General features: G+C 40.5%; 1 protein-coding gene across 14 annotated transcripts; it reads right to left on the reverse strand.

Annotated features, from left to right (window-relative positions):
• Nucleotides 1-7,435: 7,435 nt before the first annotated feature.
• LOC133895499 (bifunctional nuclease 2-like) lies at nucleotides 7,436-11,711 on the reverse strand. Of its 14 annotated transcripts, none has more exons than XM_062335861.1 (13): nucleotides 11,557-11,711; nucleotides 10,594-10,722; nucleotides 10,423-10,514; nucleotides 10,261-10,278; nucleotides 9,784-9,954; nucleotides 9,647-9,696; nucleotides 9,513-9,569; nucleotides 9,330-9,395; nucleotides 9,155-9,248; nucleotides 8,564-8,687; nucleotides 8,047-8,138; nucleotides 7,705-7,763; nucleotides 7,436-7,626 (listed from the first exon to the last, which is right to left on the reverse strand). In XM_062335861.1, exons 2-12 carry the CDS (start codon nucleotides 10,689-10,691, stop codon nucleotides 7,708-7,710), a joined length of 918 nt encoding a protein of 305 aa, XP_062191845.1. In that variant the 5' UTR covers nucleotides 10,692-10,722; nucleotides 11,557-11,711; the 3' UTR covers nucleotides 7,436-7,626; nucleotides 7,705-7,707. The 14 variants fall into 14 exon arrangements, 12 of the variants coding, with proteins under 12 accessions (XP_062191845.1, XP_062191844.1, XP_062191846.1 ...); XM_062335860.1 differs by having other exon boundaries at nucleotides 10,261-10,287; XM_062335862.1 differs by lacking the exon at nucleotides 10,261-10,278.
• Nucleotides 11,712-11,966: the final 255 nt, after the last annotated feature.

An 11,966-nucleotide genomic window follows, 5' to 3' on the forward strand; every position in this document is an offset into this window, starting at 1 on the left:
GCATTGCATACCTCCGAGGACTCATAGATTACTCCATGAGACTACAAAATATATCACTTGCAACACATGTTAGTCTCAAAATCACAACCCATAGGATATATTCCCCCTAAATCTATGCATACAAGTGTCGAATACTTGTGAAAGACATTCACTTATCATTGATAACAATAGAGAACTTATTCTATAGATTGGACTCATGACACGTAAAGGATACCAATTGTAAAAATATGCCATGAAAATAACCTATAACTAATAAACCATGTAGGTTGCTCATGGGTTAGAGTGAAACATAAGCAACCTATCATATGAAAAACCTACACTAGGCATTGCAAGGAAATGAAATATGCATATGCAATCCTAGACAAGGCAAAGGTACTAGATAGAAAACCACAAGCATGAAAAAAATCTAGCTACCATTACCTCTTTTACCTTGGTGTACAGAATTTGGGTATATGATAATAAAGATCTTCATCAATATGCCCAATCTTGTATACTTGGCTTCTTTGCTTGAACCTTCACTTCATCTTGTTCACCAAGTCTCCAAATCCCCCGAGCAGACCCGTGGACTTCAAGTCTTCTTTGGAACCTAAACTGGTTGGGGCCCCTTCATGTTGGTGATGACACACCTTGGGCACATAAATAGGTTGGTTCGACCCCCGATCCTTTCTTCCAAATATGTGTGCAACCACTTTACCATGGTCCTTCTTCTTAAGTTTGTAGCTCTTAAGTTTGTAGTGGTTGCTCTCAATCTTGATCTTGTTGTTGGGTTTGGTGTAGATGTTAGGGGCCTTGTTTGAGAAGTTCATCATCTTCTTCTTCTTCTCCTTGGTCTCCTTCTTGACTTGCTTGCATTGGAAGGACTTGTGGCCTTCTCGATAACACTTAAAGCATGTCACATTGGACCCCTTCATAAGCTTGTTCACTATGTTGTCACGGTTATCTTGATAAGGTTGGACATGATTCTTGCCCTTCAATCTTGCTAAGTCCCTTTTGAGATTCTTCACTTCCTACTTGAGCTCATCATTCTCTTATGTAATGGAATCATTACAAGATTCTACGATAGCATTCTCAACATATGTCTCATTGCAAAGGGGTGAGCTAGATAGATCAATCAAATTATCACAAGTAGTAGAAGCATCTATCTTATGTTTGAAATTAAATAGAGATGTAGATTGCTTCGAAGAGACCTTAGGTGGATATTCAATGCCCTTAAGTTTTGCCTTATGCTCTTCATGCTCTTTTCTTAGCAATTCGAATTTGCTCAATAATTATTTATAATTAGAAATAAAAGAAGCATGAATATCATTAAGGGTGTTGAATTTTGTAAGTTCTTTAGCTTGTTTCTTTAAGACCTTTTATTGCTCATTGATCAATTCAAAAAGTTCTTCTTGAGATGGTGAATTCCCATCGAATTCATCATCACTTACATCGCTTCCCATACCTTTAGCCATAAGACACTTGTGTGATGATGACTTCCGTGATAATGACCTTGAGGAAGAGCTTCTCTTAGAGGAGTGGATGGTAAAGCTTTCATCACTTGAGTTTTAATTTTCATCTTCACTCACACATCTTCCTATGCTTGCAAATACTTTGGCTCTTCCCCTTGTCTCCCTCTAGTTCTTAGGCTTCTTCTCCTTCCTGATATGATCAATTTTGTTGACCAAGTCTTTCATAGAGATTGAATGACTAATCTTGTTGTTGATTCTCTTGAGGTCCTTCTCCAATCTTGAGATGAGCTTGGTGATCTTGGGTCCATTTCATCATCACTTGAGGTATTTTGCTCATCTTCTTCATCGCTCTCTTCATCTTCGTCACTATCATCTTCCCTTGAGCTTGACTCTTGATCTTTTCTTCTCATATTCTCTTTCATATGTGGGTAAGAAGCTTTCTTGCTTGTAAGGGTAAGGTTCTTGGCACTGGATGAGGAGGAAACTTCAACCTCCATGTTCATGGTCATCTCATGAGCAGTAATCTTGCTGAGAACTTGGTTAGGAGTCATTCTGAAAATATTATTGTTGTCGTAGATGATGGACACAATCAACTTGTACTTTGGAAGAAGACCTTGAAGTATTCTTCTCACCACTTGATCGTCTCCAATTTACGTCAAACTTAGCCCATTGATCTTATTGATAAGAATATTCAAACGTGAGTACATGTTAGTAACACTTTCATGGGCTACTTGTTTAATACTATTGAGCTTAGTGACTAGCACATGATATTTCTTATTACGCACAATATTTGTGCCTTCGTGTATTTCGATGAGGTTAGTCCAAATATCATGTGCATTAGTGAGAGAATATACTCAATTGAATGCATCAATGCTTAGAGATGATAAAAGGATACTCTTCGTCAAAATAGCAAATTGTCTCTCCTTGTTTGTGAGACGTTCCTTCATCCCTTCCTCGGTGACTCTGCAAACATCCAAACCTTTGTCCTGTAAATGACAGGTCATTAGAATTTTCCAGTGTGAAAAGTGAGTGCCGTCAAAACATGGAGCACTACCTGTATCCATCCCTACCCCGAACATCACAACTCACTAGGGGGTGAAGCATAACCGATCCGAAATGAGACAATGACTCAAATGCCACTTGGATTGGTATGACCTTGTGAAAATGTGTGAGCTCTGGTTCTGATACCAACTATAGGGATCAATGACGTCCTAAGAGGGAGGGTGAATTAGGACATTTAAAACTAATCAGCTCTAAAAACTTCACAAGATAAATCTATATCAATTTATATCTAAATATGCTTTAGGTTTATCTAGTGTGTCTACTCTACCGCTCAAAAAGGTTTGCAACCTATAGCCAATCATAGCAAACTACTAGAAAGGTAAATACACAAAGGTAAGTTGCAAGTATGTAAAACGGAAATGTAAAGAGAATAAAGAAAACAAATTCAGCACAAAAGATTTTTATCACGTGGTATCGATGGCATAAACGCCACCCTTAGTCCACATTGGAGCAACCATAGACTATAGCTCCTAGATAGAACCAGGTCACGACCCTTGAGCCACCTAGGTCTCATGTAGGTTGAGCCACCAATCCACCAAGCTAAGGACTCACCACAAGCCTCTCTTCTGTTCACTTGCCGCCGTCTTCACTTTGGAGTTTGAGCCACCAAGGCGTCTGCATCCCGTACAAGAGTCTTGCCGCCGCTTCACACCAAGGCAGAGGGTCAACAAGCATGAACCACCAAGGCTCATGGTGCCAGCGAATCACCAAGCCTCCAAGGTACCGATGTACCACTTGGTACAATATAGGATCACTCCTTGATCCCCTCTCTAGGTAGCAACACCTAGCAACAACTCTCTCTAGGCCTAATAGCACTGATCACTCCCTAGTCTTGTACTTAATTGCCTTGGATAATTACTTTTAGCACTTTGGTGGCATGGATATCTTTTCAGGTGTATATGAGCTTCTCTGGACTCCAGCCCCTCAAATGTTCAAGTGGAGGGGTATTTATAGCCTCAACCCCGTGAACTAACTGTTGCTCCAACGGCTCAAACAAACTATGAACACCGGATGATCCGGTATCAACAGCAGTACAAACACCAGACCATCCAGTGTGTACAGTAGTAGCAACTAGCCGTTAGAACCCCACTCAAACACATTTGTGAACACCGAATATTCCAGCGTTAATTTGAACTCCATCACCAGACTATTTGGTGTGTAGATTTCTTCTATCACCGAAAACACCACTCCTAGAAAATGCTCAGCGTAGCCAATCTTCATCACCAGACCATCCGGCGTGTATAACCTCTAAATCTTCCTCTAAGAATACTCCGGCGAGTACAAGCCTCTAAGCACCAGACCATCAGGTGTTCAAACTTCTTCTACCACCGAGAAACAACTCCTTGAAAATTCTCCAGTGTGCATATTTTGCTGAACACCGGACCATCCGATGTAGTCTTCATTTTCTCCTCTAAGCTAAAAAACACTCTGTTGTGTATAACTCTGTAAGCACCAGACCATACAGTGTTAACAATTTTTTCTAGGATTTATCCAATTCAATTCAATCTTTATCCCGCTTCGGTGGCTTCTTCATGTCTTGCATTCATGAGACCTACTAAAGCATATACTTGACAAACATGTTAGTCCCATTGACTATGTTGTCATTAATCACCAAAATTACATACATGCCCTAAAATGGGCCATGTTCGCTATAGTGGTTTTGCCGATTGTTGCTTGATAGCAAAGAGGTCTTCAGTTGTGAGTTTTTTCCGCATGATTGCACTAAAAATTGCAGAATAGGGCATCGCGCAACATCTCTCACAAGTAAATTGACCCTGCAGGTAAGGCGGAGTACTCGGATCTTTCTATCCCTTTCACTGCCAGCATGAAGGCCTTCACCAGTGTTGTGTCTTCTCCACCAACAGATTCAACTGCCACCTCGAAGCTCATGATAAACTCCCTTGGATCTGATTCTCCGTCAAACATCACCACTCTCAGCATTTTGAAACTCGAAGACCAAGGCTGGTTCTGCAAGCTAGAGGAGAGCGGTGCGTCTGGATCACCTGCGGATGACCTGCGTCGAAGGTCTTCCGTGGGCCAGGTCTCAAACGTTGACAAAGGGGTGATTATTTCTCGCACTGCAGAACGTTGATCTGGCCTTGCAACTGTTCCAACATTCGTTTGGCTTCGTCAGCTCGACAACGGTATTCAGCTACCTTTTGACTCGCTATTAAGCTTTCTAGCATACTCTTATTTTGTGCTATTTGTTGTTCTAGGTGTTCGGCCTCTAGTCATGCAGCTCTTTCCGCTTCGGTTTCTTCTTTATCGTCTTCATAGTCCTGAAAATGATCGAAGTCATCATGATCTTCAGCATGAAGGGCCTTTTCCTTCGCTGTTGTCGAAGCTTCGAAACGAGCATGAAGGCTAGCCTCTACCCTTCGCATCGAAGTATTTACATCTTCCTGGTGAGTTGGGTCTTCGCGAACTCGACCCTCCCCATCAATCAACATGGCCACATCATTTTGTTCTTCTTGGACTTCGACTACCTCGGCCACAGTGATGTTCAGCTCCCCCGCGACCAAAGGGGTTGTTATGGTCTTGTCTCCCTCCGAAAGTTGTTGTGTCTGCTGTGATGTATCAACGCCTTTCGGCTTTTCTTTGGGTGGCATGACTTCAGAATGTGCCGATCCCTATGGATGACGTCAAATGTTGGAAACTTGTGTAATCAAACAATGTGGTGAGCCATCGAAACCCTGAGGTGATTCGAAGGCTAGGTGGAAAACGCACAAAGTGGGGAGTTGTGCCCTGATATTAATGTCACATATCCCATAAGTCATAATGACACCCTATTTATAGGTCGTCCTCAACCACTCCTCATTACAGTTTACAATACTACCCCTCTAACTACCACATTCTCGGTATATTCGAGCGTAACTTGGTACTATCCTGAGTACAACCAGGATATATATAATCCTACCCTTCGTTATCTTTGGTTATTAACAATGGTCCTCCCTTCGATCTAGCTCCCGAAGGTCCACACTCGGCGGCACCTTCTGCCGCCCTTCAGCTGTCCTCCTCGTTGCGCCACATGAAGGTCTTCGACTAGTCTCCGAAGGCACGACAAAGGCTTCACCTGCGACGACACCTTAGGTGTCCCTTCGACCGATTCCCTCGAGGCGCCGAGCGAAGGTCTTCGCCGATCCCGTCTGCTAGAGTCGCTCCTGCGGCGTCGAGTATCCAAAGAGTACTTCCAGATCATCGAAGGATTCATGTGACATGATAGATCCACGACAACTGTACGCTTTATCAGTAAAGTGGTCGCAGAGGTCTTCGACCCAACATTCGAAGGGAGCCTGTGAGACCATTTCCTAACAAAGATATTTCTTTGATACGTGGAAAAAAGGTTATGTTAGCAAAAGATAATTTGGCAATGTGTAAGTGGAATAAGAATATCAATTGTTGCTTCTGTAATCATACTGAAAGCATTTAATACATATTCTTTGATTGTCATCTTGCTAAATCTATTTGGCGCATTGTCAAATTGGTTCTGGATATAAACATACCTAGAACTGTTACCTACATGATGGGTTGATTGAGGGGTGTTGGGCAACAACATAAAAATCTAATATTTCTTGGTGTAGCAGTTTTACATTGGGCTATCTAACTATACCATAATGATATTACATTTGACAAAAAAATTACAATCACTACTTTCTTGCAGGTATTATTCAAAGGAACATATTGGTTATGTCCTTGGAGTTTACAATAGAAAGAGGAGTAAAGGACAAATGTACACAAAGTGTGTTAAAGATTGAAGATAGTAGCAATGGAAGTCTTCGTCAAGAATGAGTGATGATTTAATTCTAGAATATGTGCTGGTTGAGATCTCTTTAAGCACTTGAATATTCGATCAATGCATGAGTCATGCAACCCAATTGTAACAAGGAACCAGGTTGCGTGCACTGGGCAGTGCAAATGCTGGAAACTTATTTTCATTATTAAAAAAAACGTTCAAGCATGGATAGAGTGAAAACGATTAGCCTTGGTGCGAATTGCAGTGTGCGTGCATGCAGACCTTGAGTCGTTGGCATGAACATGCATGCAGCTGTAATATTTTACAAAGAGGCAAGTTAATTCGAGCAAACACTTAGTGTATTCTCTTCCAGATTATCTCTGTTCAGCTTTGGCAGGGATTTATGGATGCCAGTCACAAGTACAACAGCGTTTTCCTTCTACCATTTAATCAGTTGTTTTAGAAGGAAAACAACTTGTTGCATGACATTTAGTTGAAGAAACGGAGATGGAGATTGATTCATCTTGGGAGTTAGCTGATACAACAAAACGATGAACCATGTTGTAATGGGCCCAGGAAGCTTAGTAAGTTCAATCGATGACAAACAACAGAACGATGAACCACGTTGTTATGGGCCCAGGAAGCTCAGTAAGTTCAATCGTCAACGTTTTGCTTTTCTCTTCTTCCTGGAAAGCGTGTATTATTTGATACTACTCTACGTTGATCTCTCTCCTGGGTCATAGAGTACTAGAATAGACAATAGTTATATATAATTAGTGTATCTTATTTGCCAGAGGTTGAAAATTCTAAAAAAACTACAAGTAATTTCTTTTGTTAATAATTAATTATGTACGCTAATTCACTAATTTTCAACGTTATCACATCTTATCTTATATATAAAAATAACCTAGTGGTATTCAAGGTGCACACTAGAAAAACTCCTAAAATCAAGAAAATCAAGGGAAAAAAAGAAATCCTAGAAATTATCTCATTAGTCAAGATAAAAAAAAAAGAGTGGATTTCAAGGTACGTACCAGAACAAGTTCTGTAAACCGGACAAGTTCTGCATGTTCCACCATAGGTGACGTGTTAAAAAGTTTCGCCAAATATTTGCCTTCGGAAGACAGATCAATCCTGACATACTGATGAGCATGGCCGAGGTATGTACTGGTACCCACAAACATGACACATATTTTTGTTTTCCAAATGGATTAGTTTTTACTTCGAACCTTAGTCTGAATTTACAGAAGCGTTCTTAGATCCAAATATATAATATGTACAGCTAGTTACATATATAGAACCATAGTAAGCATCAGTCATCTGGTATGCACACTGGAATTCAGCAGGTCATCATCTTTATTTACACCATCCAGATGAGCCACGCTGTACAAAAGTTAAAAACAATCACAGTTCTGTAAAGGGAGAACGACTCGAACAGAAAACAAAGCAAGAGTTAAGCACCTGTCATGCCCAGTTATTCCGCTTAGACCTCAGCTGCATAAGTTTATCCTTCCATAATGCTGCAGAAATTCATCGATCAACATTTGATAGATATAATTCCCTGGTCGGGTTTAAACAAAAGCTTATTACTTCCCAAGACTAATGCTAGAATGTCACGACAGTTTCTAGTTTGCTCCAGAGTACAAAATGATGCTTGCAAAGTAAAACAATGGTGCTTGTTCAGCATTTTAAACAATTTTGAGAAGACAACACTAGGTGGAGTAGTCTGTCAGATACTCAGATAACATTGTTTTCCTGTGCTGGATGAATTGGGATGAAGCCACAAGGAGATAGTATCATTACCTGCATCTTTGTATCTCTCTTCAACAGCTGCAATGAGCATGTTCCGCACTAATCCAAACTCTTGAGCCTCGACGCATGGCTGTCCATCAGGTCTGACGAAAACACAGCAGAATCTCCTTAAGGTGAGCTATCTGGGTCTTAAATAATAAAATGCACCAGAATCTCCTAAAGAATGAGCTTTCTGGATCCTAAATAGTAAAATGCGGCAGAATCTCCTTATAAGGATAAAGAACCACCGTGTTCAATACTTCAATGTAAGGACTAAGTATCAATACATGAGGTACCTCTTTGCCCTCACAAGTAACTACGTTACAGCACCTCCCTCAATGGTCCGACTGCCCAACTGTCAGACACATCAAAATTCAAGTGTGTATTTTGTTTGTTTGTGGGACAATCTATGAAAGTAGAACCAACAAGTTTGTGCAGACGAAGAAAAAGTAGAACCCAATTCCACAACTGCTGGATCACTATTGATCTGAGGCATTCAATGGTAGACATATTGGACTTCCTAAAATACCTGTCAAGTTCTGTAAACAACAACCCCTCTGATAGGCCAGCTGCTACCGCCGTTCTTGCTGGCACGACTGGTCTTATGCCATCACTGTATGCAAGACTTCTATGGACTTGTATAGGAACCTGTTCTTGTCAAGGGAAATGACATAAATATGGAGAATATGGATTTTTTTTTTCACATGAATATATAGTACATGTATCCAACACTATCAAATGTGGCTTAAGATTTTTGTAAACTTTTGAAACCCAAACCAGCATCCCATCATCTGTTCATTGCAATGTCCTTGTACAAATCTCATGCCACTTTGGAAGGCTAAGATAGTACAAGTGCACATATATTTGTGTCTTATAAAACTACAAGTAGTACAAACATCGAATGTTGCATGTTTCTTGACACCATTAACTACCTTGTGCACTTGTGAGCATGACATTTTTATTCATTTTTAAAAAGTTAAACAAACCATACCGGGAACTGTTGAAATCTGAGAGGAAAATCATGCCAGAAACAAACAGAAGTGGCAGCGATTGAGAAAATCAGATAACTAGGTCAATAAATTAGCATCTAGCGAAATCTTCAACAAGAATAATATTAATACCTTGCAGCGAACAGCAATGTTAATAGCATCTGAAGGTCGAAGATCGAAGGTGATACTGTCTGTAGGATCTTCAATCTGCAGTACAGGTGGTTTCTAATTTAATATTAAGGATAATGTTGCACCCATTGAAAATGAATCAGTTCCCTCTTAGAAATTCATTAACTAGATCAGTACCTTTGTTAGATAAAGTTCGGCACAGTATGCTTCTTGAATTCTTTTGTTTACCCGAACAAGTTTTACCTGGAATCAAAATCCACCATCATGATAAAGGGGATAAGTGAATGAAAATGTTACCATGTGAAATTTTCTGCAACCAAGTCTGTGTAGCTACTATAAATGCTTGCAAATTAGGCTTACCTCATAACCCATCTTATCAATCATTTCCTTGACAACTTGATATATGGTAGGTCGTGCCTACAACAGAAAATTATTATACACTGTATCAAGTAAAATAAATGGGAACAACGAATAATAAGGATAGAAGGTATTACAATGTGGACACTGCGAATAGCTGCCATCAGAAGTACGCTTGGCATCTCCACTGAGAAAAATAAGCATGTAGACATGAATTAAAATCAATCAAAATCTTTAATTTCAAAACTCCAGATCATGCTAAGAGATTACATACAAACAATGATTGGAAGTAAAGTTTCACTTCCATCTTCAATCCTCAAAACAATAGCAGGTTGTGGTGCACTCTCTGGAATATTTCTCCCTTGAGAATTAGCATGCACACATCGCAAGTTTTTCCCATCTCGCATCTTGATTATATATCCTTCTGACCCACTTCTCACTTCAACTGAGACAGAAAACCGCAAAAAGAACTGTTACCTTCAAAACAGGTATTGGGAACATACACGCATCCAGAGTACTACTGTTAACTGAGTAGTTAATCGACAATCAATTTGTTCACCATTCCATCAGTAGAACTCAATTTGAATCAGGTTTGATCATGATTTTGATTCAAGAATATCTTCAACCAAGACACTCACATATACTAACGTGACTAATTTATGACATCACCATGACATGATATGGCACAATAGTTCGACAGTACAAGAATACCAGTTGAGTTACAAGAAAAATGGCAAAAGTGCAAACGTACACATATTTCCTTCATCAGCTAGTAAGGCTCCAGTTGTTCACCGGGGGGCATACAAAGTCAAGCAAGTTGTCTCATCAAGAAAAATGAAGTCCAGAGTAAAACTCGGATGTATTATGGCATACACCTTATAGAAGGAGACCACCATCGTGAGAAGAAGATTACCTGCTTCTAGCACGGTAGAATTGACATAATCTTCATCACTCTCACTGAAGTTTCCGGCCATGTATCCATTACCATCAGAAGATGAGCTGAAGCTACAGCAAATATGACTGGAATTCTTCACGGACGGGCGAGATATTGGAGAAATGAATCTAGTAGTGTTCCTGTATTTACACATGGCACCAAATAATGCAGTTCCAAGCTGCCCAGATTTGGTCAGGGAGTTGCTGATCAGCGCAGCCGGCAGTTTTGCTTGCATCGCAGGACGGCATCGAATTGATCCCTCCATCGCCATCAATATGCCTACATGATAAAAATGAAACCAATAAATGAATAAATAAATTCGTACGGTGTCTGGATATGTTGTGGAGACTAAGTCTAAGTGGCCAATAGCAATTGAAAACTCAGAAAATGATTCTTGCTCTGCCTGGATGTTATTGTTGTGATCAGACTCCCATTTGCTGACACTGATATATGAACTGCGATCGGGTTTCAGAAAGAAAAAAAAACTGGGCTGCGCTCTGCATTCTACAATGTCTTATACATAATTCAATGCTGAACCTATCCTTTACCCCCCAACCCCCACAATGTAGTGTCGGTTATTCTGTCTCATCCTAAAGAAATTTCATTACCGCAGCTTCAGATGTCTGTGAATATTTCTTCCTAGACATATACTAGTTAATAGTCATTTAATTCGCATAACGAAACATTGAAATGCACTGCTTAGCAAGGTCCTCTTAGAAGAAGAAAAATTGCAGTCTAAGCGCCTATGTAAAAAAACACACACAGGGAATTGAGAATCGATGAAATAGTTTCTACCAAGGCAAAGTACAGGTCAAACAATCACCCCCCTTCACCGCACCGCACCGCACCAAAGAGGCAAATAGCGCGAGCAGCAACCAAGAAACCTAGCACGAATCCGCCCAGATCGAAGCTCCAACCATATAAACCAAATCTCCCCCGACACGAATAAGAGAACCAACAACCACCTGCTCCCAAGAAACGAAAAATGAAAAAAGAATCCGAGAAATGGGAAAAGAATCGCAAAAGGACGGAAGGAAACCGCGACAATCGGATCACGAATCGCGTCAGAAACAAGCTCGATTCGGAAAGGGGAGGAGGAAAGGTTCGCCTTACCAGCAGCAATGGCCGCTCCTCGGAACCGAAGCAGAGCACGAGCGCAACTTCAGAGGAGGCAGAGAGGCGACTGGAGTGGATTATTGTTGGTTTGTTACGTGTTTGGGTGGAAAAAGGAATGAAAAGAGAGCAGAACTATGAAGCGGTGGTCGAGCTGGCGAGCGATTGGTGCCTCTCACCCAAATGACTCTTTTGCCCCCAACCTGTTTTGGCTCTCGGCTCATCGTCATTCATGGCTTTCGGCGAACATGTTGCTTTGGGCTCCAATTCGAACCTTCGATTTTATAAGATTTTTTATGCAAAGTGCTACAGTGGATGGGCATGTTAGATTCGTAATTTTAATGTACAACTTCCTCGCAACTCAAATTAGACATGTTTAATTAGGTTAGCCAATTGTTTGATTTATCCAC

Source organism: Phragmites australis, chromosome 16, assembly GCF_958298935.1.
Source record: "Phragmites australis chromosome 16, lpPhrAust1.1, whole genome shotgun sequence".
In the NCBI taxonomy this organism is placed as follows: domain Eukaryota; kingdom Viridiplantae; phylum Streptophyta; class Magnoliopsida; order Poales; family Poaceae; genus Phragmites; species Phragmites australis.